This window comes from Sesamum indicum, linkage group LG12 (assembly GCF_026168435.1).
Source record: "Sesamum indicum cultivar Baizhima isolate 11 linkage group LG12, ASM2616843v1, whole genome shotgun sequence".
Lineage (NCBI taxonomy): Eukaryota > Viridiplantae > Streptophyta > Magnoliopsida > Lamiales > Pedaliaceae > Sesamum > Sesamum indicum.
Window position 1 is genome coordinate 15,395,055 of NC_142668.1, and position 27,274 is coordinate 15,422,328.

Consider the following 27,274-nt stretch of genomic DNA (forward strand, 5'->3'; position numbering starts at 1 on the left):
TCTTCAAGTTTTAATTGTTATGAAATGAGAATTATTGGCAGTGAACACGACATAAACCAATATTTTTTACACCCTCTCCAAAATCTAGATTGCTCAAAAGTAATAATGGGTTTACAGACAATATAATTATGATTATAATTGATCTTCTAAAATAGTTTTGAAGCCCAATTTGATCCGGGGATTGTATAATTAATTATAAAAAAAAATAATTTTAAAATAATGAATTTCAAAAAGTACTGATTAAGACATTTGAAATTTTATGCGATTACATTTGAATTGATAAATTTGAGTTTTATATATAGATTTAAAATTTATAATTGAAATTTTATCTGACTAGCTTGTTTCGCTTAGAAAATAAATCAATGAATTTTGAATCATTGATCGAATCTATTAATTAGATTTTAAGTCTATTTAATAATGGTGGATTTGGAATCAAATAAATTTAAAACCTATCTATTTCAAGTTAGTACTTAGCCAAATTAAATCGAAATTTATGGTTCCAAATGGAACCTAAGTAATTATGCACATATTCAGATTATAACTAAATCTCAAAATTAATACCATCCTTATCGTTAATGAAGAAACTAATTAAGGAATAATAATTGCAGTGGGATTTTTTTTTCTTTTAGTAAATCCAGTTGCATTTTAAATTTTGACTATCAATAATCAATACACCAAATATTAATATTAAATGTTTATGCCAATGAGGCTTAACTAGCTAATCCGCGACGTTGAGACTCCATCATATGTGTGGGATGTTGTTCTACTACATATATAGTAGGAGTTATCTACTATAATAGTAGGTGCTGTTTCAAAATAGTTATCGCTTTTAATTCAATAACAAAATTATAAGTATATATATATATATATGCATCAAACCAACAACTAATATTCCAACCAATAAATAACTATTAATATAAAGTAAATAACTATTAATGTTTAATTACCAGGCGAAAACCGAATTGCTGAGAATATCTACCGCGCATGATTTTGAGAGTATCAAAGGCTCGACCAAGCTTACCTAAATCTGTCTCAAGTGGCCAGCGGGGTCTTGCCCTGGCAGGACCATTTTCTTTTTTTTTCAATTTGAAGAATAATTACTAATTGAAATAATTTAATTATGATTATTCTATTAAATATCAATACTTAATAAAAATAACTATAATAATTATAAATCCGAACGTATATAAAAGTTCGTACCTAACTAACCTTTAAAATCATTGAGACTCAATGCTCCAACTAAATAGACTTCATTGGCTTGACAAGACTAATTAAAACCTCCAACACTCTTCTTTGATAAAAGTTTGAAGGTTTAAAATTTGAGATGTAGATTTTATTCTTTTTTTAGTAATTTTTTACTTCTGTGTATTTATTATTTATTGTAATCTTTCACAAAATATATATTGTGAATTTATTGATATATTTAAATAAATTGATGATTTTGACATAATTAAAGAATGTAACTCGCCGCTGGAGAAAGAAAAGAAAAAAAGAAGTATCGTCTCAAGTGGAGCGAATTCAGATTTCAGAACAAGAGTCTGAGTTTAATCCAATCATGTTACCATTCCTGAATAGACGACAATTAAGTCATATAGATTTCAGGAACTGTAATTGCTAGATCGGAAACAAACACAAAATTCACAATTTTTCCAACAGAAAATATACTACAGGAAGACCATTGCCCATGACGTCTACTCAACAGCCACAAAACCCTAGATTCATAGAAGAAGAATCTACAAGAACTAATTCGCGATCATTTCTTCGCATACCAAATTTCATCTTTTCAGCAGAATGGACAACAATAAATAGATTAAACCATGGTGGGGAATGAGAAGAACACACAGTAGCAAGCATATCAATTGATGTCCTCATCGTCGAAATCGTCTTCGAGAAAGCTGAACAAGTCGGACTCGGCGAAGCGCTCGGTGTCCAGGGCGAATGGCCCCTCGCCGAAGCGACGTAAGGACGAACGGACGTCGTCCACAACCATAGCCGCCGGCACGCCGCCATTCGGATCCTCCGCGCCCCCGAAATAGTCAATATCCAACGGCTTCATTCGTAGTGCTAGGGTTGCCGCTCTCGCTCACCCTTGCCAGTAATTTATACGTTTAGGGCTATTCTCTGGGGAAATAAAATATAAATAAACCCAAGCGTGAGTAAGGACAGCCTGGGCCATAGATTAGGGCCCAATTATAGGAATTGGCCCAGAGTAGCAGAGTTCGCAGGTTCCTTTATTGGTCTACGCTAGATCTGGTGTATCTTATTAATTCCGACGTGGCTAGACTTCAATCGAATATAAAAACTGTTTTTTTTTTGGGGGGGAATATTTACATTTGTTGATATGATATCATTTTTATCGTTTAAATAAATAGAGTAATAATTTTTCTACAACGGTAAAAATATGTGGCGATTTAATTTCATGATTTATTCTCACTGATTTGAGGATTTGTTTGTGCATGTTTTGCGTTACTCAGAGTTATATAACAACAAAAGAAAATTTACTATTGACTACAAATTTATCGACTGTGAATTAAAATTGTGGTAAATACTTTGTATTAATCATGTTTAAATGAAAAAATTGATGCAATCACTTAAATTATCTTCTATGAAAATCGATTTTTCACGTGGCTATGAACAATCACAAATATTTTTGTCAAGACTTTTAGTCATGACAAATGCTTTGCTACACCATAAAAATTACAATTAACAACTATTATGTGGGCATAATCAATAATTATTTACTACAACTATTTCTTTCTAACCACGTGATTTTCGGTCCACACCAGCAGAGCTATCTACGTTTCTATTAGTTATAGTGCAAAAGAGACCCAAGGCCACGTAGTTTTCTCGTGAATTCTCTATTCAGAGTGGGACCATATATAGGCCTAAGAGGTGGTAAGTACAATGAGTGTACGTATTTTCAGAAATTAATGAGTAATATGTAAGAGGTACTTTATTGGATGCTGATTTATTCTCTGTTGGTCTGTTCTGGGGAGAGTAAATGAAGATTAATTTGTAAGCAAATTATGTGGAAGTAAATGGGTCACTCTGCGTCCGTCATCAACCATGCCTTGGGGAGCAGTGCTGCACCTCAGTAAACCCATAATTCTAGGTGGGAAAAATTTTAAGTTTTAATCCTGTAATTTTAGTCTCCTAACTCATTTTTGACAATTTTATTCCTGCAAAGCTTTTTAAAGAGCAAATTTAATCCATCCATATTCATTTTTCAGCTCATAACTAATGTTCACATAGAAGGTATGAATCTATAAAAATTTAGTTTATTTCGAAAGCATATTGTGCTTTTTAATAGCAGTGGGATGACTATTAAACTTTATCATCAAAATGACAAAAAAGTCTTAAATTAGACTAAAGGACCGAATCTACACAAAAATTAATAGATAAATGACTAATCTAATATTGCAAAATTAAATGACCAAAAAAAATTCGAATTAAAATTATAGGACGAAAATTTTCTTTTTAATACCTTCTAGGTGGGTTTGAGTGTAATATTTTTTATCCCATCTTGATAATGCAAATCCTGATGAATGCTAAATGTTTACGGAGGATGATAGGGAAAAGATACGCTCAAACAATATAACTATATAAACATTTTCGTTTTAAGAACAAAATATTTCATATTTTTCCTTTCAGCATAGTTTGTTCATCGCTGCATACATATATATAGTCATCCATATTCTTAAACCGCAGACTACTATATATTATTACATGCGGCTCCATCCTTTATATTATTCTCTCTAATTCGGACTTGCGGATCTCTGCATAATTGTCTGACATGCATCTCTGCTTCTCCCTCACTTCAATCAGACACGAAGCAGATCCTGCAAAAGACTAATTACCAAGAAGCTAATTAATTAATGTGTAATCACAACATAAATCTACATTTATTTTTCTTAAAAATAACAAGTACACCACCACAAAATTAAACCGAGGATTGGATTTCTTTTAACAATTCATATTACATTTTCTTTTCCATTTTACATATATATGTATTCATCTGTATAAAATATTTCTAATTAAATAAGATTGATGAAGCGTAATTTTTAGAGCAAGTGTACCAGTTATTCTCACTGAAATGTGTACCAATTATAAAATATGTGTATTGTACTTATTATATAATTAGTGCAATTCCAACCAAATTTTGCCTAAATTAGAATTTCTGTGCTTTTTTGCATAGTTGTAGTGTGGACATACCTGCTACAGTCCACATTAGGATCAATGGGCAGGGGGGTCTGGATATGGCATAACCCGGGAAGCGCCTTAGCTCTGTCGGTAATAACATGCGCGGCGGCCGCAGCCTTCTTGAGGCACTCGCACGTGCTTTTGATGTCGGACTTAGTCTTAACCATATCTTTCAGAGTATTAGCGCCCTGGCAACACGGGACCGTCACATGACTCGCTTGGCCCGTCAGATAAGCTAAGCAAGGAGTCAGCAGTGCCACGGCTTGCGGGCAGGAGACTTCATTTGCATGGCTTTCCGCCAGTGCCGAAACAAGCAAAGCCATGACACATACCGAGCAATAAACCACCTTTACAGACATTGTTTTGAGTAACTCGTAAACTAGGTTAGTGTCTCTCTTGGTTTGCTTTGTTCTGCTTGTCTGTGCTGTATTTATAATGGTTAACCAGCGGACTTCAAATTTGTTCCAAAGTTAAATTAGGGGATGGAGACCGAGGTTGAATGTTAGGTGGGGGGTTGGAAGTGCAGACAAAGATTTGGTGTCTGGGAAATGGAAGTTCCAATTACTATAATTTCAGTTCCCTGATTTAAGGTATGACTTCCCTGAATTGTTCGCTTTTTGAGGAAGACTGGAGCCCCTCGGGCCGTCGGCCCTCCACCATGCATAATATGACTATAAGCATGAATATTGTGACTGGAAAAGCCTGTTTTAGCTGCGTGAGATTCTTTTATCATGAATCTGATGGTTTTTCACCTAAAAATCCCACTTAGAGACTTGTATTAAATAATTTTTAAAATATAATTAATTACACTTATACCTTATCCGGTAATACAAAATAATACTTTTCTAAAAAAAAATTGAAATTACACTTACGTTCCGTCCGAAATTCTTCGTTTAATTTTTTCTTTTATTTAATATTTTTAAGTATATTTTATACTTATAAAGAGATAAATATAATATATAAATATATCGAGTAAAGTTAACATCACAATTTTTTTCCCTTATAAGTAAAAAATTATTAGATGAAATTTTTAATGAGGGATAAAATTAAAAAATTATATAATTTTTTTGTCAATATCAATATTTTTTGCCTAAATCGTTACGAATAAAAGAAAGATATAAATTGTGAATTTTTAAAAGGGGTATAAGTGTATTTTAGAAGGAATTGGGAGAAAATATAATTTTAAATTTATTAAAGGAAGTGTAAGTATAATTAACCCTAAAATATATAAGCATTGTTGGACATTAATTAGGGCGTGGTCATGAATTAATTAATTTTTATATAACTATCGAATCCTGTAGGATTAAACCAGATGTGGATGAGAAGTACATACAATTGTTGTAATTAAAGCAGCTAACTTTTGGTTTCAAATTTTTAGGGTTTCATTTAGGGATCATTACAGCCCTCATAAAATCTTCTTCACTTTTAAGAATTATTTTTGTAGTATTTTGATCCCATTTGGGGAATTAAAAGCTGCTGCAGTGGAGGAACAGTGTAGTAAAAGCATTTAGGTAAAGCTTCATTTTGTTTATAGATACTTATTCGGATGCATGTACAACAGTACAAGGCTACCAAATCAAGTTTTCCTCATTGGTTCTTGCATCTTTGAAGTTTCACCCTGATTCTGAGGACACTTTCGTCTCCCACTGGAAGCATAGAGAAAACAGTACGTACACTAAGTCAGAGAAAGCAGCAAATGCAAATTAAAGAAAATAACAGATAAGAAGGGCATGAAACAAAGATGAGAACCAAAATGTTATGTTATGGAAGTAAAGAAAAGCACCTTACATATAGACTAATATTTAAGGGCCGCCGCTTACTTAGTCCTTTGGAGGACTTAGAGGAGGAGGAATAATGCGGCCTATCCTTGCGCTATGATCTTCTGTGTTCATGGAAGTTGAGCGATGAGGAATAGCTGGAGGAGGATGATCGTGGCCCATGCCCGGGCTATGAGCTTCGGCGTTTAGAGAAGCCGAGCGATGAGGAAGAGCTGGAGGAGGATGATCGTGGCCCATGCCTGGGCTATGATCTTCAGCGTTTAGAGAACCTGAGTGATGAGCAAGAGCTGGAGGAGGATGATCGTGGCCCATTCCTGGGCTATGATCTTCGGCGTTTAGAGAACCTGAGCGATGAGGAAGAGCTGGAGGAGGATGATCGTGGCCCATGCCTGGGCTATGATCTTCGGCGTTTAGAGAACCTGAGCGATGAGGAAGAGCTGGAGGAGGATGATCGTGGCCCATGCCTGGGCTATGAGCTTCGGCGTTTAGAGAACCTGAGCGATGAGCAAGAGCTGGGGGAGGATGATCGTGGCCCATGCCTGGGCTATGAGCTTCGGCGTTTAGAGAAGCTGAGCGATGAGGAAGAGCTGGAGGAGGATGATCGTGGCCCATGCCTGGGCTATGATCTTCGGCGTTTAGAGAACCTGAGCGATGAGCAAGAGCTGGAGGAGGATGATCGTGGCCCATTCCTGGGCTATGATCTTCGGCGTTTAGAGAATCTGAGCGATGAGGAAGAGCTGGAGGAGGATGATCATGACCCATGCCTGGGCTATGATCTTCAGCGTTCACGGAAGCTGTGCAGTGAGGAAGAGCTGGAGGAGGATGATCGTGGCCCATACCTGGGCTATGATCTTCTTTGTTCAGGAAAGCTGTTGGATGAGGAAGAGGTCCAGGATGATTCTCGTGGCCCATACCTAGGCTATGATCTTCTGGGTTCATGGAAGCTCTGTGATGAGGAGGAGGTGCAGGAGGAGGACAACAGTAACCCACACATGGGTTATGACCTCCTTCTGTCGGCCGAAAAGCCTTACTCTCCAAATTCTTATACTGGTTCAACCTGAAACTGACATCATTCATCGGAATCCTGCCAACATTTCACGAAGTTCAGATTTACGTACTCTTACACACACATATATATAATATATAGAAATAGAAATCTATACAAAGAAAATAGAGATGTTTACGCGTCACAGTTGACGTTGAGTTGCACGGGAACGGGGACATCAATATTGCAAAGCTGGGGAAGCTTCTTTGCATTGTCTAGATTAACTCTAACCGTCAATGCAACTTGCTTGAGGCACTGACAAACTGTTTTTCGGTCTGTCGATGAAACAGTGGCTCGAGCCAATGATTGAGCGCCGACGCAACAAGGGGAGCTAATTTCCCCCACTCCCAGCAGAAAGGACTGACACGGCATCAGAAATTGCAATACTTGTGTACATGAAATGGCTTCTGCCGGGACCGGGGGACTGAAGGATATCAGGGCCAGAACCACCACCGCCAAACACTTCCAACTACTATAACCCATTTTGCTCTGGGAAGTGAATGATGTTTCTTGTAGTGAAGAAGAGGAGCAATGTCCGGTATTTATAGAGCAAAAGAGCCCTAAAATCAGCTGCTTCTCTCGTGAGTGCTCCCCTCAGAGTGTGAGTGGGACCCTAACTATACCTATAAGTTGGTGAGTGCAATGAGTGCATGTTCTCGAAAAACCCGCATGAAAGAGATGCTTTTCGATAACTTCAAGGGATGAAAGGAAGGTTGTTCAATATGCTTCCAAAAACTCACACATGGATCCTCAATGCATAACCTTTTTAGCAATTTCAAAATTCTTTTAGAAATATAATTTTTTAAATTAAATTAATGATGTTTATATGCTTAAGAAATACTTGTATACATTATACTTAAGTATAATAAAAAATATAATTATTTTAATTCCCAATAGAATACCTGGTTTGAAATTTGAATTTCAAAGCGAACCTAACAAAAAACTGAAAGAGGCAAAAATATCTCTTCCCTAGTGATGTCTACTAAATTCTCTTCCCGAATTATGACTTCTTTAAAAAGAGAAAATTCTAATTTGCATTGGATTTGTCAGATTTGAAAATAATTATAATATATTTCTTGTATAATTCACATAACAAGTATCTCGTACTTATGTTATTAATTTAATTCAATCAAATTTTGGGTAAAAAAATTTCTCTACTAAAAGGGAGAGAGTTGCCTAAATAGCTTTTGCAAGGAGATATACTTGCAAAGACACATAAACAATTAGTTGCTTTCACAGGGTTTGTGCTCAGAACTAGAGCCACCGAGAAAACCAACATCATCTTAACCATGTCTGATCTTTGCACCGATGCTTTTGTACAAATCTTGAGTGGTTTTACACCAGGCTGAGTGGTGTTTATTTATAGGCACAGTGGGGCTGTGAGGATTATGGTAAGTGACCAGCAGCAACAGTAAGAAGTGAGTTGTGTGTATTGGGGGGACTAATCTGCCTATTCATTCTGCTGCTACACCTCATAATATGGAGTAGTAATCAATTCCAGTTATCTTACAACTCTGGAATGCTTCTCTTTTGGAAAAATTTTGAACGCTAACAGCTAAATCTGTAGGGTAGGCAGTTATAGTGTGTAATTGCCACTCTCTCATTTCCTTTGAATTTTCATTATTTACAATTTACATATATACTTAAATATTAAATCTCTAATTAAAAAGAAAAGCATTACGAAATTAGTAGGAAAATTCAATGCAAAAGGCCATGATTAACATTCCTAAACAAGAAGGATCTCAAGCACCTAGAAAAGAATTTCAAAGAAAATAAAAATGTTCTTTCTAATGCCAGAATCTTGAGTTAAATGAGAATGGATGATATATAGAAGGAAAACCGATTAAGAAATTAGAATTTATTCGTTTTTCAAGGTAAAATAAAAGCCATAAACACAGCTCTATTTCAGTACATTCCATAAAATAAATAATTCCAATCCAAAATCAACAGGAAACTTAAAGATAACCCCCCTCCCAAAAATAATAATAATAAATAATAAATAAAATAAAATGGGCAGGGTATTTGATTAATTGATTTGAACGTAAATGGTCGTCTACTACAAATTAAGGCAATCATGTTGTTGTAAAATTGAAAAATTAAACTTATATTTTTTTAATTATTATTATAATAATACAGACTTGTTTAGCAGAAACTCAGCGTTTTGTGGTTACTTGGGCCACAAAAGGCCTGGACGTATGCCGCCTTCATTTCTTAAAATGCATTTTAATAGTGCTTCCTGATTTAAAAATTTTATCTCTGCAAACATTGGCAATAAAATACGACTGATATCTTCACTTATTGCATAAACATTCGTTTCATATTCATTTTCTTCCAAGGCTTTGTAGTTTCTTTCGGGTATGTTTTTGTACTCATAAAAAGAAAAATATAATATATAAATATATCGAGTGAAGTTAAAATTACTATATTATTTTTATAAGTACAATATTGTTAAATAAAATCTTCAATCAGGGATAAAATTAGAAATTTATATAATTTTTTGCTAATAATAATATTTTTCATCCAATTGTAGTATAAGTTTAACTTTTGAAAAGGGGTCTAATTAAGAGTAATTAACCCTAAATATATAAGATTTACAAGCTTTTATCGCAGTGAATTATTCCATTCACATATAACTGTTGGACACTTATTAGGGCTTGGTCACGAGTTAATTAATTTTCGTGTAGGATTAAACCAGATGTGGATCAGAGGTAAAGCAGTTAACTTGCTTTCAAATTTTTAGGGTTTCCTTTAGGGAAAATTACAGCCCTCATTAAATCTTCTCACTTAATTTTAAGAATTATTTTTGCTGTATTCTAATCCCATTTGGGGAACTAAAAGCTGCTGCAGTGGAGGAACAGTGTAGTAAAAGCATTTAGGTAAAGCTTCATTTTATTTATAGAATTATATATTCGGATGCATGTATAACAGTACTAGGCTACCAAATAAAGTTTTCCTTATCAGTTCTTTCATCTTTGAAGAGCTGGAGGAGGATGGTGGTGGCCCATGCCTGGGCTATGATCTTCAAAGTTTAGAGAACCTGAGAGATGCGGAGGAGCTGGAGGAGGATGGTGGTGGCCCATGCCTGGGCTATGATCCTCAACGTTTAGAGAACCTGAGAGATGCGGAAGAGCTAGAGGAGGATGGTGGTGGCCCATGCCTGGGCTATGATCTTCAAAGTTTAGAGAACCTGAGAGATGCGGAAGAGCTGGAGGAGGATGGTGGTGGCCCATGCTTGGGCTATGATTCTCAACGTTTAGAGAACCTAAGAGATGCGGAAGAGCTGGAGGAGGATGATGGTGGCCCATGCCTGGGCTATGATCTTCAAAGTTTAGAGAACCTGAGAGATGCGGAAGAGCTGGAGGAGGATGGTGGTGGCCTATGCCTGGGCTATGATCCTCAACGTTTAGAGAACCTGAGAGATGCGGAAGAGCTGGAGGAGGATGGTGGTGGCCCATGCCTGGGCTATGATCCTCAACGTTTAGAGAACCTGAGAGATGCGGAAGAGCTGGAGGAGGATGATGGTGGCCCATGCCTGGGCTATGATCTTCAACGTTTAGAGAACCTGAGAGATGCGGAAGAGCTGGAGGAGGATGGTGGTGGCCCATGCCTGGGCTATGATTCTCAACGTTTAGAGAACCTAAGAGATGCGGAAGAGCTGGAGGAGGATGATGGTGGCCCATGCCTGGGCTATGATCTTCAAAGTTTAGAGAACCTGAGAGATGCGGAAGAGCTGGAGGAGGATGGTGGTGGCCTATGCCTGGGCTATGATCCTCAACGTTTAGAGAACCTGAGAGATGCGGAAGAGCTGGAGGAGGATGGTGGTGGCCCATGCCTGGGCTATGATCCTCAACGTTTAGAGAACCTGAGAGATGCGGAAGAGCTGGAGGAGGATGATGGTGGCCCATGCCTGGGCTATGATCTTCAACGTTTAGAGAACCTGAGAGATGCAGAAGAGCTGGAGGAGGATGGTGGTGGCCCATGCCTGGGCTATGATCCTCAAAGTTTAGAGAACCTGAGAGATGCGAAAGAGCTGGAGGAGGATGATGGTGGCCCATTCCTGGGCTATGATCTTCAAAGTTTAGAGAACCTGAGAGATGAGGAAGAGCTGGCGGAGGATGATCGTGGCCCATCCCTGGGCTATGATTTTCTGTGTCCCGGAAAACTGTTGGCTGAGGAAGAGGTCCAGGGTGATTCTGGTGGCCCATGCCTAGGCTATATCGGCTCAACCTGAATGTGACATCATTCGTCCGAATCCTGCCAACATTTCAAGAAGTTAAGATTTACATACACATATATATGTGTAGATATATAAATAGAGAGAGAAACAATGAAAATAGAGATGTTTACGCATAACAGTTGAGGTTAATTAGGGCCAGAACCAGCATCGCTGTCAAACACCTCCAACTACTATAACCCATTTTGTTCTGGTAAGTGAATGAATGTTTGTTGTAGTGAAGAAGAGGAGCAGTGTGCGGTATTTATAGAGCAAGACAACCCTGAAATCAGCTGCTTCTCTCAAAGTGTGAGTGGGACCCTAACTATACCCATAATAATTTCAAAGGATGAAAGTAAGACTGTTCGATATGATTCCAAAAAGTATCGCTTGGATCCCAAATGCAAACCTTTTTGACAAAAATTCTTTTAAAAGTATAGATTTTGTAAATTATATTAATGATATTTATATTTTTATGAAATCTATATATATAGCTGAATGAACTTTGACTACAATTGAGGTAATTTTGACTCAATATTAATTTTGATAATTTTAATTTTTTTAATTATAAAAGAATATTATTGATTGGAGATTTTATTTAATTTAAATTAATTAAAATTTTACTTTTTTATTTATCTACACAAATTCACCTATCCAAAATCTTATCTTCAAGATTTACTTTTTGATTATTATGAAAATTTTCATTTAAAGGCTGATCTTTTTTTATTAATAAAAATATTTTATGTTTATCTAAATAAATTCACTTATCCAAATTATTTTTTAAAAATTAGTGTACATGCACACACACACACACACGTGTATATATATATATATATATTACTAATTTTGTTGTTTTCTTTCAGATTTTATTTTGTTTTAGCTTTGATTTTCCTACAAGAAGGAATATATTTAGTTAGTGTTGATAGGTACATTTTTCGTTTAATATTTAACCCTTTTGTATTTTTTTATACACCAAATTTTTGTATCCATTTTATATGAATTTAAATCCTTTATGTTTATCTAAATAAATTTACTTATCCAAAATCTTATTTTAAAAATTAAGATACACACGCCGGAACACACACACACACACACACACACATATATATATATATATATTACTAATTTTTTTTTTCAGATTTTACTTTATTTTTTATTTAGCTTTGGTTTTCTACAAGAAGGATACATATTTAGTTAGTCTTAATTTCTTAATAGATATATATTTCGTTTAACATTTAACCCTTTTGGATCTTTTTATACACTAAATTTTTCTGTATATTATAATATTATCCATTAATTAATTTTTTATTATAATTAAATTTCGTCTTTTTTTTCTTTTTGTCTACTAATAAGGTTTTAAGAAGAATCACCAAATTTTAATTTTAATCTAATTAGTTTTTCAAACTATCTATGTGATTCTACTAGATTTATGATCATATGAATTGTAAACTCTTTACTTTCATATATATAAATATATGTATTTTTCGTATTTGTGTAATTTGAACCTTTTTTCAGAAAAAAGCCACATACAATTGTTTGAATTTTGACTCGATACTAATTTCTGATAATTTTGAATTTTTTTTATTATAAAAAAGATATGGTTGGAGATTTCATTTAATTTAAATTAATTAAAAATTTACTTTGTATTTATTTAAACAAATTTACACGGTATAATGCTTTTTTAATAAGGATATGATTTATATTGGTACCACAACTATGTTATTTGTCGTTTTTAGAATCATAAAATTTATAATCACGCATTTTTTTTTCCCAAAATGTCATGTGTGTTATCGTTTTGGTACTAAAAAAGGCGTTGTAATTTTGGGATAATAAAGACATTGTGATTTTGAGACTAAAAAGGCATTGTGATTTCGAACTTAAATCACATTTTTTTTGGACTAAAAAGACGTAGTTTTGAATTTTGTAGGGCTAAAAGCATCAATTACCATAGTTATGTTACCAAAATAAATTCTGCGACTAAAAAATTATTTTACATCAAATTCACCAATACAAAATCTTATCTTCAAGATTTAGATACTGAGTTAATTTACAAAGCAGAACGAACTTTGACTACAATTGAGGTAAAATCTTATTAGAGTTGGGCTACTATTCCTATTGTCTCATTTGTTTTTTAATATTTTATCCTTTAATTTTTTAAAATAGCATTTTGATTCAATAATCTTTTGATTTTCACAATTTCATTTCTTTTTTTCCAAGTAGAGTTCACATTTCTCGCCAGTAGAAGTGAACTCTAGTTAAAAAAAATCAGAATCATGAAAATTAAAAAATATAGAATTAAAAAATAAAAATATCAAATAACCTAAATTATGCGGCAAAAAATACATTTAAGCCTAAATTAATTTTGTCATGAGCATAGTGGGCTGGCGGCTTCTGTATGTGCAATGTATATCTTGAACACAGTTAATTGTTTTATTCAGAAATACAGATACATGCAGCGTATAATGAAGCAGAACAAAAAAGAGACATTTCTATCAACATTTTGTTTATTTCTCAAACATGTTTTATATTTATTCCACAATCACAAAATCCTCCGACATCCATCACTTGGATAATGTCTATCATCTGCCATCTTATAGAGTCTCCTCTTCCAGGAAAACAGCATCCCCATTCCTGAAAAGGAGAAGGCAAAATGATGGTTCAATTTCACAATTGGAAAGATAGGGGCAGAAAAAGAAAACGAAAAGGGCACCTGGATTTCAATACGCCAGGGCCCTGCCCAGACTGTGCGCCCCTGCCGTGTGCCGCGGAATCCTGCAAAGTCAAACAATTTCATATGTATGATTCTGGGACATGCTAAAATTGACCTGTCGGCCGGGTCCGGATTCTGGAACTAATGGCATCGGATTCGTGTAATAATTATTATTATTTTTAGCAATCTTTGCTGTTTTAGGGAGATGTAGGGAGAGAATGAGATGTTACGCGCTGCAGTTGAAATTGGGGCCGATGGGGAAGGGAATGTTAATATTGCAAACACTTTCGAGTCCCTCGATTCTCGCTCGATTGACGTTAGCAGACAATGCAGCTTGCTGAAGACATCTACAGATAGCTCTCTTGTCTGATTGGGCAGCAGCAGCTTGTCTTAAGGCATCAACGCTCCGGCAACAGGAAAGGGTGATAGGGCCGTTGCCCGTCAGAAACGATCGGCAGGGCAACAAATCTGTTAAGGCTTCGGTGCACGAGAAGGCGTTCAACCGGGCTGGGCTGGAAATCAGGACTAGCACCACCATCCCGGCCAAACAAGTAGAAATGCTTTGCGCCATGTTTCTGCTTCTAAATTAAGTTGAAATACATGAATGAAATTTGTGGGTAGGATTAAGCAGGAAACCTCCTATTTATCTTCACATATGGCCGCGGTTTAAGTATGTGAAATCTTGACAGCGGTGGAGTATTATTCAACGGGTGAATTAAGTGTACAATTGTTGCGGGTGCGTATGATTTTGAGAAGATTGAGGTTTCCATGGAACCTGCTTTGTGAAATCTCTCTGGAAAATTGCAAGAAGAGGAAAAATGTGTTTTTTGTTACTTAATTATGCATGTAAAAAGACAGTGGATTGTGATAATTGCGTAATTGAGGACCCGAAAACAAGAATCTATATGTTCCTAGCTGTCCTGATTCTATCAATAGAATGGTCTGTATTTATGTTACGCCTTCTTTTTAATTAATGCCAATTATTCACTTATCCTAGAGCTTTTGTGTCATAAGAATTTTATTTTATTTTTTTTGCTGTTTTTAATTTATCAAAGAATGAGTTATGAACGGAGTTCTAACATTTGGCAGCGATTTAAAGTGTGAAACACTTTCTATCTTGCTTTAGTGTTTGACATTGGTGTCATACACTTGTTTATTGTATGTGGACTCATTTTTAATTTATATGTTAATTTAATTATATCTTTTAGTTATTAAAAAACACACATATCAATTATACATTGGTGTGATATAAAATATGATAAAAAATTTATAAAGAATATCTTTACACCAAATTGAATTGTAATTGTTAAGGAATTTATTATATTTACTATTTGATATCTGATCAAACCTGATTTTGACAAAAAAATTGCTAACAGTGACCTATCCACCTTCTAACTTGCTGTTGATTCCTATACATCAAAGGAAACTGTTTTTCTTGAAAAAAAAAAGCGAGTGCATAACTAATTAAAATGAATTTCAAGCAAAATGAATATTCAAATTGCTATGAACTGAATGTAGGAGGACAAGGAAAGTACGGCACCAGTTTCTTGCTTGCTCTCCAAAAAGGGAGCGGTGCCTGGAGGAATTTACTATCCACTATCCGTCCTGCCTGCGGACAAAATCTTGAAGCCATCGAACCTTTGTCCGCAAGCCCCAGTTCATTGGAATCTCCGATAGAATCAAATGTCACTCGGTAATGGATGGACCCACGCGCAAACTCCTTTTTTCTTCTTCCCGCTGATGTTTTCTTTTCCCTTTATCTTGAGGAACTCGGAATTCAGAGCGTTGTCTCAAGATTCAACCTGGACAGGGAAAAAGTGTTCCTTACGGATTAATGGCTGTAAGTGTCTGATAAAATTCCTAACTGATCTAATCTCTTCCCCTTGCTGAAATACTGAATGCTAGTTGTATCCAATAGATGCTTCTGTTTGAATTTTCTCGTGGCTGTAAGTTCAGATGTTTTGCTGGAGGAATATATATGAATGATATGTTCTGATGAGAGTTTATATTTTCAAATGACTTGTCTGCAGCAGCGATCACACGTTCCTAAGTTCGGGAATTGGGACGGCGATAATGTACCCTACACAGCCTACTTCGAGAACGCACGTAGAGACAAAGCAGGCGGCACGATGATAAACCCGAACGATCCAGAGCAGAATCCTGACGCCTTCAATATTGGAGGAGCAAGTGGGGGAAGCAGCAACGTTACTCATGCCGTTCCGGCTTCTGGGCGCATCAATCCTGATAAGCAGATGGCACGAGAAAAATATGGTCATCAGAGGCACATTTACGATCAGCATAAGAGTACTAGTAGCAAGACCGTTGCATCCGAATCAAGCAGTGATAAAAGCCCATCTGATAGTTCAGTTACTCCAGTCCTTAGGCCAAGCCACAGGAGGAAAAAGTCTGACCGGAGTAAATATACAAGTTATAGTCACGTCCCGCCTTCACCAGGCCTCAATCAATCTGATGATTTTGTAAGTAATGGTCTTTTAGTTATTCAACGTAACTGTCTGCTTTTAAGTATTGTTGCTTGATCTGAAAAGGACAAAGCTATGTTGTGACAGTCCACTAGAGCTGTGTCTGTGCCAAGATTTGGACAATGGGATGAAAATGATCCAAGATCAGCAGAAGGATTTACTGTCATTTTCAACAGAGTTAAGGAGGAAAAACAAATTGCAGCAGCTAAGTTCCCTCCTGTGCCACTACAGAATTTCAACAACCACCAGGCTAGCCAGGAAAAGGATACCAAATCAAAGGTCTGTATGCTAAGTAAATTTTCCAAGAACATTTACAGCAGAGAAGTAACATTTAGGTTCATTAGTCTAAGGATTAAAGAATAGCGAACAATGGTTTAACTTTTTGGGCAGATAACAACCTGCTTTGTTTGTGAAATAATTTCATAGGTAACGAAGTTGCAGCTGCTCTTAGAAGACTGTTTATCTGAACTTAACTGATTACTTCATTCTTCAATCGTGCAGAAATGTTGCGGCCTCTTTTGAAGAGCAAACGGAATTTGTTTGTCTGTCTTCGTCTTTTTTCCCTCGTCAATGGCACAACCATTCTGCTGTCAATATACTTCTACAAGAACACAAGTTTCCACTCTTTTGTTATGTAAGAAAACATCCAGCCGCAGAACTTTGAGCTTGTCTGGTTCTTGGAACTGGACCAATATTAATAATTTGGGTCAATAGCAATTTATCCCCATGTGATATTGAAAATGAGCACGTTACCCCCTATAATTCGCCCTCCTGTACTTTTTAAAATAAAGCTTCATTTTAAAAATCATAGGTGGGTAAATTGTTATATTTTAAAAAATACAGGAAGGTAAATCAATTTTATTTTTTCATAAAGGGGTAATTTGTTCATTTGCAATATCACAAGGGGTTGCTTGCATTTTTTCTCTTAATATGTTATGCAATCTTCGTTTAATCAACATCCCAATTCCCTAATGCAGGCACAGGGTAGGATGGTTATAATCTGAATTTTTATGCTTGGGCTTCTTGCTCCTCTGTATGATTCAAATTTGAAATTTGAATGTTTTGTTAGCATAAATACACACTTGGAACCAAGAATTAAGCATTGCATCACATCAATGAAAAGTTTAATTTGGGCCCAGTTTCAGCGTTATGGGACAGAAGACTAATTATTGGCATATAATCATATCAAAGGCGCAAAAAGGTGTATTTCACGTCCCAAGCTATAAATTTGAATTCATTTAAACCTCCCCAAGTAACTATATTTTATGACTTCATAATTACCATTTTTGTTCCGAATGATTAGATTGAAAATAAAAGACATATTCATGTTTCATACCGTAGTCAGAACCTGCTAACTTATTTCAACTTTGCCATCAAATTGGGAAAATTAAAAGAGAGAAAGAAACGGAGAGGCGGTACTGAGATAATTCAAATAGATAACATTGTCGTTAATATAAGATATTCCCATTTTATTTTACCTACCACAAACAAATAATGTAAATAAGTCAGATATAAAAATACTAACAGACAAGCATGATGTATGCGGAATCTTCAATGGTGGATTAATCGGGTGTTATTGCCTTCTCATTTTTTGTAACTAGTCGTTATGGTACGTCGATTTTGTACGCATATAATGAATAAATTTTTTATATAATTTAAAATATATTAAAAACAACATTATAAATAAAAAGATAAATTACAACGATCTCCTCTGAGATTTATTATAATTACGAATACCCACTTGTTGTTTGAAAAATTACAAATACCTCCCTGATGTTTGATTAAATTATGTAATCCTTGAATTGAATTATGAAATTGTCAATTTTGCCATTACTGTATTTTTTTTTAAATTTAAAACTTCTAAAAAAATTGAATGGAGTGGATGATTTTTTTTAAATTATAAGAAATACTATCCGCTTAGTCCATAAAAAATTTAAAAAATTTTAAAAAATAAATAAAATTATAACTTTTAATCCATAAGGGCATTTTGATCTCATTATAAAAAATGGATAAACATCTAACGAATTGGGCTAATTATTAGACAGTCGTTAAAATCAGGGGGATATTGATAAACTTTCAAACAATATGTGGATATTCGTAATTATGCCAAACCTCATGAGAGGTCATTGTAATTTATCCTAAATAAAATATAAAATATTTAAATCAATATATTACATTAAAAATAAAAACGAAGAAAGAAAGGGAAAAAAATAATTTATCAATTAATGTAAAATTTGAAAAGTTAAGAAGTCAGTTATTTTATCGGTTGAAAGGCATTTTTTGCTTCACAAAAAATTGATACAGCAGGTATCATTAACCAATTGACGAGAACATTTGAATATTCAAATTTTAATTAACCAATTGAAAAAAAAAGAATAATTGTACTAATACGTTCGGAATAAAAATATAAAATTTGATTATCCAAAAACTGTTGCCATATAAATTAATGTCCATCTGAAGCATGACTCTAAATTCGGATATTCAAATTATTTATTTCTTATTTGGTTTTAACATAAAAATCGCGTTAGGCACTACAGTTGTCCCCCCGACTTCTTATACAAACTGTATAACATTGGAGCGAGCCGACAAGAGAGGAGGCGGACCCGAGCGCGACAATTGTTATAAAATAGGTCATCGAATTCCCACTTTCACGGTTTTCAAATTTCCAATTGCTGTTATCAGCGCTCACACTGCATATTTGTTCTTATCAGCGCACACACTAGACCTCACTGAGAATTCGCTCTGGAAGAATGGAAATCGCTTCAGGACCGATCAGTTCGTGCTCTAAAGAGCAACTTAAAATCTACCAAACTTGGTTCAACTTCGCTGATTCAGGTTATTCATTTTTCTATTTTGTACTTCTTACCCTTAAATGCTGCTTCCTGTTAATCCTCAATATATATTATGCGGTTCTTATATGTTATATGGATTGATGATTTGTTTACAGATCGTGATGGCCGTTTGACTGGGAATGACGCGACCAGCTTTTTTGCCATGTCCAACTTATCGAAGCATGAACTCAAGCAGGTTTGGTTAACAAATGCGCGTGGCTTTTCTATTTTGATTATTTAAGTATATTTTGCTTTTTGTGTTTTTTGTTAACGTATTGATAGAGTTGGAGTTCTGGTTTAGTTATGATTGATCTGTGAGGAGGACGGCAGATTCTACTGCTTTGATTATTTATTGTTTTTTTTTTTAAGAATATTTTATATTGTTTCAGTATCACTGCTCATTACATGTCCGTGATATGTTTGTTCTTTCATTTTTAGATTAGATTAATGAATTTTCAACTTCTGTGATTTGGTGACATTTTTCATTCTGCTTGTAGGTGATTCAACTTATTAGAGTTTAAAAGATGCACCGGATCATGTATATAAATTTTTCGGTTTATTGAATGAAAATGAGAAATATATAACTCCTTTCAATGAAATTCTAGAAATAGCTGGTGGATCATCTCTTGCTCATTTTCTTATTAATGCTAACAATCTTTATCCTGGCTATATTGAGTTCTTGATTATCCACTTTGTTTGTCACTCTGTTCTCCAAATTGATCTTCAGGAGTTCACTCATAATTTTCATCTTTTCTCATCTTTCAATTCCAACTTTTTGATTTAAGGTTTGGGCAATTGCTGATTCCAAGCGACAAGGGTTTTTAGGTTTCAAGGAGTTTACCACTGCAATGCAGGTTGTATTCCATCAAGAAAAGGATATTTAAAGTAGAACTTTGTGCATATGGCATTGCAATGAACTAATGCTGTTTGATCTTTTGGTCAACTCTTCCAATTTCAGTTGATCTCTTTCGCCCAAGAAGGATATGAACTAACCTCAGAACTCCTTAAAAGCACAGGCAAGAGGCAAAATGTGAAATAGTGTGAAATTCTGCATTATTAGCATTTTAGGTTACTTGTTCCAGACATTTCATTTAAATATTACTGCTCATTTTCTTCCTTGTGATAATTAGAATTTTGTTCAATGCAGAACTTGACCTTTGTTCTTCTTGCATTTCTGATTATCTAACTTTAAATTGAATCTTTTCAAATTGCAGTTAGTTTGGAAACACTGAATCCTCCGTATATGGAAGGTTTGGATGCTTTACTGGAAGTAAGCACCTATCGACCTTCTTGTCTCAATGTGTTTATCATAAGATTATGCTTCATCAACATTTTTCCTTTGCATCTCTCTACCAGAAAAATAAAGGTCCAGTATCAAATGGCAATTATGAAACCAATGGTTAGTACCCAATTTCAATGTTGATTAACATTGTGATGTAGCTTTCTTCTTAGTGAGATTGCAAGAAAAACATGATGCAGGAAATATACAGGTGCAACCAACACCACCGAAGAGTTTGTTTAGCACACACTCTAAAAAGAAGGTACTTGTATCTTTTTTTTAGATATTTATATCATTGAAGTAAAGAAAAACTTTGTCATGCCCCAACTTTCTACCCTTTGCCCATAATCATTTTGTCTTTCTAAATGATGAAAAACAATGTTATATGTTGAGACAATATGCTAGTAACTCTATATTTGTAAATAAAGAAAAAGACACAGTATGCTAGGTTTAAGAGCGTTTCTGATTTTTATTTCTTAGCATTTTCTGGTGAGAACTGTCAACCAGTTAATTAGTGATCATGTTTATGCACACATGTAACAATCATCCTAAGAAGAACTATCTGACTTACTATTCTTCTCAACTTTTTACAGAACAATATTTCTCTCACTGCTGTTACTTCAGTGATTGACGGCTTGAAGATACTGTACAATGAGAAGCTAAAGCCTCTAGAAGCTACTTACCGATTTAATGATTTTGTATCCCCTTTTCTGGTAAGTACATTTAGAATATTGTTTTTTGCCTAGTTCTCCTTCACATATGTATATTCTCTTGGATAGTTCTCGGAGTCCCTAACTAATGGATGCATTGACATGTTAGTATTCTCTTTATTTTCAGACTAGTAGTGATTTTGATGCCAAGCCCATGGTCATGCTTTTGGGTCAGTACTCAACTGGAAAAACCACATTTATAAAACACTTGCTCCAATGCAGCTATCCAGGTCAGTTCTTATTTTAAAATATCTTATGTTGGTACTCTATATCAGTGCATGTCTGTTACTCATGAGACATCACTTTCTGGTTTTCTTCACAGGTGCTCATATTGGACCTGAGCCAACTACTGACCGGTTTATTGTTGTTATGGTACAAGGACTATTGTTTTGCAAATTCAATTGTGTGTAGAAGATCCACGCATATGCATTTGTTCCACATTTGGTTTAGCCATATATATATACATGTTCATGATTTTCCAGATTTATGGAGATGGTGAACATGAATATGGTGAACCAAATGCACCTTGTGGGATTATTTAAGAATGCAAGGAAAAATATAATAAAAAGATCTGTGCTCAACTCACTGTTTAAGCACAAAATTATAATTGTTATAGTTCATCTCAAATCTTCTGCCTATTCGAAATGTCTCTTTTATGTGTAACCTTATAACTTGCGTTATTGTGTTTGAATTTTCTTGGTTGTTTCTCTATTTCTGCTATTCTTTTTATTTGTAAATGTTTCTTGATCATGTTCTCAGTCTGGGCCCGACGAAAGGAGCATTCCTGGAAATACTATTGCAGTTCATGCAGACTTGCCTTTTACTGGTTTGACTACATTCGGTGGATCATTTTTGTCGAAGTTCGAGTGTTCTCAAATGCCACATCCAGTGAGTACAGTCGTCTTGGCATGCTAGCATCGCGTTTTGTAAAACTAAGTTTTTCAGTTATCTGATGAAACGTCTTTACCTATAGCTGCTTGAACATATAACATTTGTGGACACTCCTGGGGTTTTGTCTGGAGAAAAGCAACGCACCCAGAGAAGCTATGATTTTACAGGTGTCATATCATGGTTTGCAGCAAAATGCGACTTAATACTCCTTCTATTTGATCCTCATAAGCTTGACATCAGTGATGAGTTCAAGCGGGTTATATCATCGTTACGTGGTAATGATGACAAAATACGTGTTGTCTTGAATAAAGCTGATCAAGTAGATACTCAGCAGGCAAGATCACTAATTGAATACATGTATTATCAGTTTCATGTTACTCCTGTTCTCTCCCTTTGATTATGTTTGTGATGTTTCTCAAGTTAGTTTAGCTGTAAGCTCTATTAATTCTCATAATTTTTCTTTACCTCATCGCAGTTGATGAGAGTTTATGGTGCACTAATGTGGTCACTTGGAAAAGTTCTGAACACTCCAGAGGTCTCACGTGTCTATATTGGGTAGGTTCTTCACATTTAGAACTTTGATGTCATGAATCATCTTCAAGTACCACTATCTTCTACTTTTTGGAACTTATAGGAAGGTGTAGTCGATTGTACTTCTTTGTGAGTCTGCATTGCAGTCTCTGGCCGCTGCACCAGTGCTTGGTCTTCCCTGAAATGAGCTTGTTTAGTTTTTTGTGAATTATTTCTTGTGTTATTTCAGATTGACCTGGGTAAAGTTTATTTTAGGGAGTATCTATATGATGTTATCATAACAATGGAACCACTTTTACGATTCTTTTCAGCTTATTTAGTCCTTATGTTTCTATATCGTTGATTGGGCTAGGCTTGAACTACTGGTACATCTACTTCGTTGGTAAATTATGAATTTTATAATGCTAAAATTTCCTGTGATTTCCAGATCATTCAATGACAAGCCGGTGAATGAAGCAGCTGCTGGTCCAGTAGGAAAGGAACTTTTTGAGAAAGAGCAAGATGACCTCCTGTTAGATCTGATCGACATACCAAAGAAAGCTTGTGATCGCCGGGTATGCAAATTTTTTTATAGATTTCAATCAGTGCATGTTTTATTTAATGCTGGCAATGTGAAAGCACCATTGTGTTTAACAAAAGTTTACTGTCAGATCAATGAGTTTGTGAAACGTGCTAGAGCTGCCAAGATCCACGCCTACATAATGAGCCATCTCAAAAAGGAGATGCCTGCATTAATGGGAAAAGCTAAAACACAGCGACGGCTAATGGACAATCTTGAAACTGAATTTGAAAAGGTATCTATGCTGCTAGCACATTCTCTGAACCCAACCTATTGCACACAGACACATGGTGCTTCACGCCTTAAATGCTTATATGTTGTAAATGGGGAATTCCTTGATACAGGTTCAGAGAGAATACCATCTCCCAGCTGGGGATTTTCCCAATGTCGAGCACTTTAGGGAGGTCTTGAGTCGTTATAACATTGATGATTTTGAGAAACTGAAGCCCAAGATGATTCAGGCTGTTGATGACATGCTTGGCTATGACATCCCAGAGCTATTGAAAAATTTTAGGAACATTTATGATTAAAATGGTTAGGAATGACTTCAAGAAGGCTTGAAGTTGGTAAGTATGGATCACTGCATATGCAGGGCTGCGAGCTTTTCTTTCATTTTGAATTATATAAATTTGTTCTTTATTTTACTTTTATTTTTGGATCAGAATCATTTACTTTGTTTTTACCAATGACAAGTCAATCTTTTGATATGTGTTCCTGTATTCGAATTACCGTATGTATTCAGTCTGTTCTCTCCTGTTGCGCAGTAAGCCTCATACCCTCTCCAAACTTTTTATTTTTTTAAAATCTAATGATCATTGTTTAATCAAAGAAGACCCAATGATCATTAAAATAAAAAATAATATATATTAAGTATAATGGTCATTTATAAAATATTTGATGCTGTTAATTAAATTTAATGGAAAGGGGAGATTGAACTATGTTTAAGAAAATAGAGAGGGTTTTTTTTGCCTATTCTTAAAGCAGAATGAGGGTTTTTAACGAATTTTTTAAAATATAGAGGGGTTTTTTTATGCATTTTAGCTAAAATAATATTATGAAATTTAACATATGTTAGTAATGAAATTTATAATTAATGATTACTAAGTTTTTAAAGTTGGCAACTTTTTTATTTTCTTTTTAAAGACTTTATAAACTCATAACATGTTATTTTTAGAGTTTAATAGATTTTTTTCTAAATGATCAAATACTTTGTAACATTTTATAAAATATTTTAAAAAGCTTATGAACTCATTCAGACACCCTCTGAATCTAATTTTATTCAATATCTTCCTTTTTACTCTAAGATAAATTCTTGATTCATTTATGGTTTTTTTTCCCCTTTGGACTCCTAAACCCTAAATAATTTTTCCCAATATAAAGATGCCAAATTTTGATAACCTTCCAAACCCTACATCTGAAACCTGATCTAAGGTCAAATTCAAACTCATTGTGTATTTAAGGTAAATGAGCAATATTTACGTGCCCAATTCAAATAAGCAAAGTAGAGAAGCTGATTATATTCTTGGTTGTAGCAGTTACAGAAGCACTAAAATGTCCAATCTCTGACTGGATTATACATCCAAATGTGGAATTCCATATGTTTACCGTTTGGTTGCAGTAAGTGGGTTGGGTCGATGTCTATAACTAACTTCGCTTACTAAGCTAGACTCCGGTAATGTAACTTTGCGTCGCTAATTATATCCGACTATCAGTTGATGACGTGAAAGAAACAAAAGCAACTTCTTTAGCATGAAAATTATTCCTACTCTTTCCTGCATCTGCTTTTAAGTTGTTTATCCGTATTTGTGGGCATAAGAAAAAAGAGGGCAGTCTGAGTTTGAAAGGAGAAGAAGAGGACAGTAGAGAAGAAAAAAATCGGAATAAAATCTGACAGCATTGCGAGGCAAAATGATTAGCTAAGAAACATTGTCCTACTCTAATAAGTAAAGGATAGATTCTCATCAGCCCATTTTTATTATTTTGCCAGAAACACATTGCCCACAACTACAATTTCGAGCTCTGTGCTCCTTTACGCACCAGCAGAAACTGTAATTAAACAGTTGTGCTCACAGTAATATATATAAATCAGTAAACAAAGCTATTCATGAATTTCACTTCCCTCATAATATTCTACATAATCTGGTGTGCACCCTCCGTGATTGCTCGGGCCGACGAGGGCTCACTTCTCATGAACTCCACCAGAAAATCCCTTCGTCAGGAAATTCAGAAGCAACAAACAGAGCAGCCCGTCAATCAGAATGCATCTCCTGAGACTCAAAGCAACCAGGCTACGGACCCAAAGCCGTGGAGGAGCGCGCATATATCTCGCCACCACAGCCGCTTAAGAACTGTAAAATCTGGTCCAACGTCTCAGGCTAATTTCCTATAATTACTCCACTTTGTCAATAGTTCAAGATTTAATAGGACATCTACCAACAGGTCCATGGAACGGTAAACATCATAGGATGGGGAGTCCTGTTGCCCGTCGGGGTTATCATTGCAAGGTATTTCAGGAAACTGTCGGATGACTGGTACTCTCTCCACATCCTGTCTCAGTTGTCAGGGTTCCTCCTGGGCACACTCGGGTGGGGCCTTGGCCTGTCGATCAAGAATGCAGCCAAAGAACAGAGCCTGAGCACACACGGAATTCTTGGTACAATAATATTCGCCTTCGCCACGCTTCAGGTACACTACACTAACAATCTTGTCGAATTTATGCTGTATTGGTGGAGAGTCGATGTTTCAAATTCAGGACGCTTACGTTTATTCAGTTGTTAGCCTTGTGTTTACAGGCAGGTGAAGAACAGGGATGCCGCAAATACTGGGTGATTTATCATCATGTTGCGGGGTACGCCCTGATTGTACTCATCATTGCCAATATATTTCAGGGGATCAACAATCAGAGTGCGGCCAAGAGATGGGAATGGGTTTACGGCACTCTCTTGGGAGTTTTGGGTTTAACTGCCCTGTTTTTGGAACTCTTTAGATTTATTTCCATTTAAGCACCCTACAAACTTCCAATTTATTTTTCTCAAAATCCCATTCTTTTTCCGGTTTTCTATCATTTGTGAGCCGATTGGAATTCCTATTGCAATTCACATTGTATTTTCAGTTCTGTTCATATATACACTATTCTTTAAGAATTATATAATAATCGCATAAAAAAGCGTAACGCGATCAAACATAAATTCCTATCCTTAAAGCAGGTCGCATACTCTCAGCCATTCATGATAAGCATTGCCGTAGCCTTCAAGAATTTTGTGCTGCCTGAAATTCATGTCGGCATGGGCCTCTCTGTATCCAACCTGCAGCATTTGATTCCCAATTGCCTACAGTCCTCCATGGCAGTGATCAGGAAAGAGCCCACACTTGACGCGCCACCCACCGTTGCAACAACAAAGGCCAAATGTCTTCACTTGCCATTCCACAAACCGGACACATCACTTCGACGTCTGGCCGACCTGTTGCGAGGTTTACGCGCACTGGCAAAGCTTCATCACAATATCTCCCACATAAACATCAGAGGGACCTCAACACTCCAAAAATGGCCCCAGAATCTCAAATCGATTATTGAGATATACACATAAATTGATTAATTCTTTGTATATCTTCTTCTAATCGTAAAATTTTATAATTTGTATTAATACTAATGCATTATAATTTAAAATGAAAATTCAATTCTATTTTAAAAAATTTCAATTAACTTTTTCGTAATTTATAAACTTATAAAATATAATTTTAATTACAATTAGATTAAATCCGTGCAAACGCTAGTATTAATTATTGGACTAGCCACACTGAACACGAATAACATTTTCTTTTATTTTTGGGTCCCCATTCTAGAAGAAAATATTTATAAAAACTCGAAAAAATCGATGGGGTCAATCATGCATCGCACACTGAAATATATTAATTTATAGAAAGTCAAAGCCTTGACTATTTGAAGATTGTAAGTACCCCAGTGCCCGTTTCTTTTAATTGTCAACTCTTTCAATTCTGAATCTCAAATGTTCATAATTTGCATGCCATGTTTGGCAGACGCTTTTT

At 35.3% G+C, this 27,274-nt stretch overlaps 5 protein-coding genes across 9 annotated transcripts; 3 read left to right on the forward strand and 2 right to left on the reverse strand.

The window, feature by feature from the left end:
* Positions 1-3,580: 3,580 nt before the first annotated feature.
* On the reverse strand, positions 3,581-4,623 carry LOC105175315 (non-specific lipid-transfer protein 1). The gene is made up of 2 exons (XM_011097723.3): positions 4,213-4,623; positions 3,581-3,849 (listed from the first exon to the last, which is right to left on the reverse strand). The coding sequence occupies exons 1-2, from the start codon at positions 4,557-4,559 to the stop codon at positions 3,822-3,824; spliced, it is 375 nt and encodes a 124-aa protein (XP_011096025.1). The 5' UTR covers positions 4,560-4,623; the 3' UTR covers positions 3,581-3,821.
* A 1,083-nt stretch (positions 4,624-5,706) lies between these two features.
* LOC105175316 (uncharacterized) lies at positions 5,707-7,556 on the reverse strand. Of its 2 annotated transcripts, none has more exons than XM_011097725.3 (3): positions 7,163-7,556; positions 5,984-7,062; positions 5,707-5,846 (listed from the first exon to the last, which is right to left on the reverse strand). In XM_011097725.3, the coding sequence occupies exons 1-2, from the start codon at positions 7,504-7,506 to the stop codon at positions 6,021-6,023; spliced, it is 1,386 nt and encodes a 461-aa protein (XP_011096027.2). In that variant the 5' UTR covers positions 7,507-7,556; the 3' UTR covers positions 5,707-5,846; positions 5,984-6,020. The 2 variants fall into 2 exon arrangements, with proteins under 2 accessions (XP_011096027.2, XP_011096028.2); XM_011097726.3 differs by having other exon boundaries at positions 5,989-7,062; positions 7,163-7,555.
* Positions 7,557-15,452: 7,896 nt separating this feature from the next.
* LOC105175319 (RPM1-interacting protein 4) lies at positions 15,453-17,521 on the forward strand. 2 transcript variants are annotated; one of them, XM_020698452.2, is made up of 4 exons: positions 15,453-15,786; positions 15,980-16,423; positions 16,514-16,705; positions 16,928-17,521. In XM_020698452.2, exons 1-4 carry the CDS (start codon positions 15,781-15,783, stop codon positions 16,946-16,948), a joined length of 663 nt encoding a protein of 220 aa, XP_020554111.1. In that variant the 5' UTR covers positions 15,453-15,780; the 3' UTR covers positions 16,949-17,521. The 2 variants fall into 2 exon arrangements, with proteins under 2 accessions (XP_020554111.1, XP_020554110.1); XM_020698451.2 differs by having other exon boundaries at positions 15,454-15,786; positions 15,977-16,423.
* A 1,432-nt stretch (positions 17,522-18,953) lies between these two features.
* On the forward strand, positions 18,954-23,934 carry LOC105175320 (EH domain-containing protein 1). The gene is made up of 17 exons (XM_011097731.3): positions 18,954-19,056; positions 19,138-19,261; positions 19,374-19,453; positions 20,043-20,111; positions 20,216-20,273; positions 20,472-20,527; positions 20,614-20,656; positions 20,737-20,798; positions 21,130-21,249; positions 21,374-21,476; positions 21,569-21,618; positions 22,006-22,134; positions 22,220-22,471; positions 22,613-22,692; positions 23,096-23,222; positions 23,319-23,462; positions 23,572-23,934. Exons 2-17 carry the CDS (start codon positions 19,177-19,179, stop codon positions 23,755-23,757), a joined length of 1,644 nt encoding a protein of 547 aa, XP_011096033.1. The 5' UTR covers positions 18,954-19,056; positions 19,138-19,176; the 3' UTR covers positions 23,758-23,934.
* Positions 23,935-25,114: 1,180 nt separating this feature from the next.
* LOC105175322 (cytochrome b561 and DOMON domain-containing protein At5g35735-like) lies at positions 25,115-26,912 on the forward strand. Of its 3 annotated transcripts, none has more exons than XM_011097732.3 (3): positions 25,115-25,577; positions 25,667-25,912; positions 25,999-26,912. In XM_011097732.3, the coding sequence occupies exons 1-3, from the start codon at positions 25,332-25,334 to the stop codon at positions 26,227-26,229; spliced, it is 723 nt and encodes a 240-aa protein (XP_011096034.1). In that variant the 5' UTR covers positions 25,115-25,331; the 3' UTR covers positions 26,230-26,912. The 3 variants fall into 3 exon arrangements, with proteins under 3 accessions (XP_011096034.1, XP_020554113.1, XP_020554114.1); XM_020698454.2 differs by having other exon boundaries at positions 26,020-26,912; XM_020698455.2 differs by having other exon boundaries at positions 26,006-26,193.
* The last annotated feature ends 362 nt before the right edge of the window (positions 26,913-27,274 follow it).

What these genes read in the sequence shown, in the direction of transcription:
- LOC105175320 (XM_011097731.3), top strand. Translation starts at nt 19,177, where the DNA reads ATGGAAATCGCTTCAGGACCGATCAGTTCGTGCTCTAAAGAGCAACTT. An exon ending in GTTCTCAAATGCCACATCCA is followed by an intron (nt 22,135 to 22,219) that starts GTGAGTACAGTC and finishes CTTTACCTATAG; the next exon opens with CTGCTTGAACATATAACATT. An exon ending in TTGAAACTGAATTTGAAAAG is followed by an intron (nt 23,463 to 23,571) that starts GTATCTATGCTG and finishes TCCTTGATACAG; the next exon opens with GTTCAGAGAGAATACCATCT.
- LOC105175319 (XM_020698451.2), top strand. An exon ending in TCAATCAATCTGATGATTTT is followed by an intron (nt 16,424 to 16,513) that starts GTAAGTAATGGT and finishes ATGTTGTGACAG; the next exon opens with TCCACTAGAGCTGTGTCTGT. An exon ending in AAAAGGATACCAAATCAAAG is followed by an intron (nt 16,706 to 16,927) that starts GTCTGTATGCTA and finishes TCAATCGTGCAG; the next exon opens with AAATGTTGCGGCCTCTTTTG.
- LOC105175316 (XM_011097725.3), bottom strand. Translation starts at nt 7,506, where the DNA reads ATGGGTTATAGTAGTTGGAAGTGTTTGGCGGTGGTGGTTCTGGCCCTG. An exon ending in CTCAACGTCAACTGTGACGC is followed by an intron (nt 7,063 to 7,162) that starts GTAAACATCTCT and finishes AAATGTTGGCAG; the next exon opens with GATTCCGATGAATGATGTCA.
- LOC105175315 (XM_011097723.3), bottom strand. Translation starts at nt 4,559, where the DNA reads ATGTCTGTAAAGGTGGTTTATTGCTCGGTATGTGTCATGGCTTTGCTT. An exon ending in CCTAATGTGGACTGTAGCAG is followed by an intron (nt 3,850 to 4,212) that starts GTATGTCCACAC and finishes CTTGGTAATTAG; the next exon opens with TCTTTTGCAGGATCTGCTTC.
- LOC105175322 (XM_011097732.3), top strand. Translation starts at nt 25,332, where the DNA reads ATGAATTTCACTTCCCTCATAATATTCTACATAATCTGGTGTGCACCC. An exon ending in ACCACAGCCGCTTAAGAACT is followed by an intron (nt 25,578 to 25,666) that starts GTAAAATCTGGT and finishes ATCTACCAACAG; the next exon opens with GTCCATGGAACGGTAAACAT. An exon ending in TCGCCTTCGCCACGCTTCAG is followed by an intron (nt 25,913 to 25,998) that starts GTACACTACACT and finishes ACGTTTATTCAG; the next exon opens with TTGTTAGCCTTGTGTTTACA.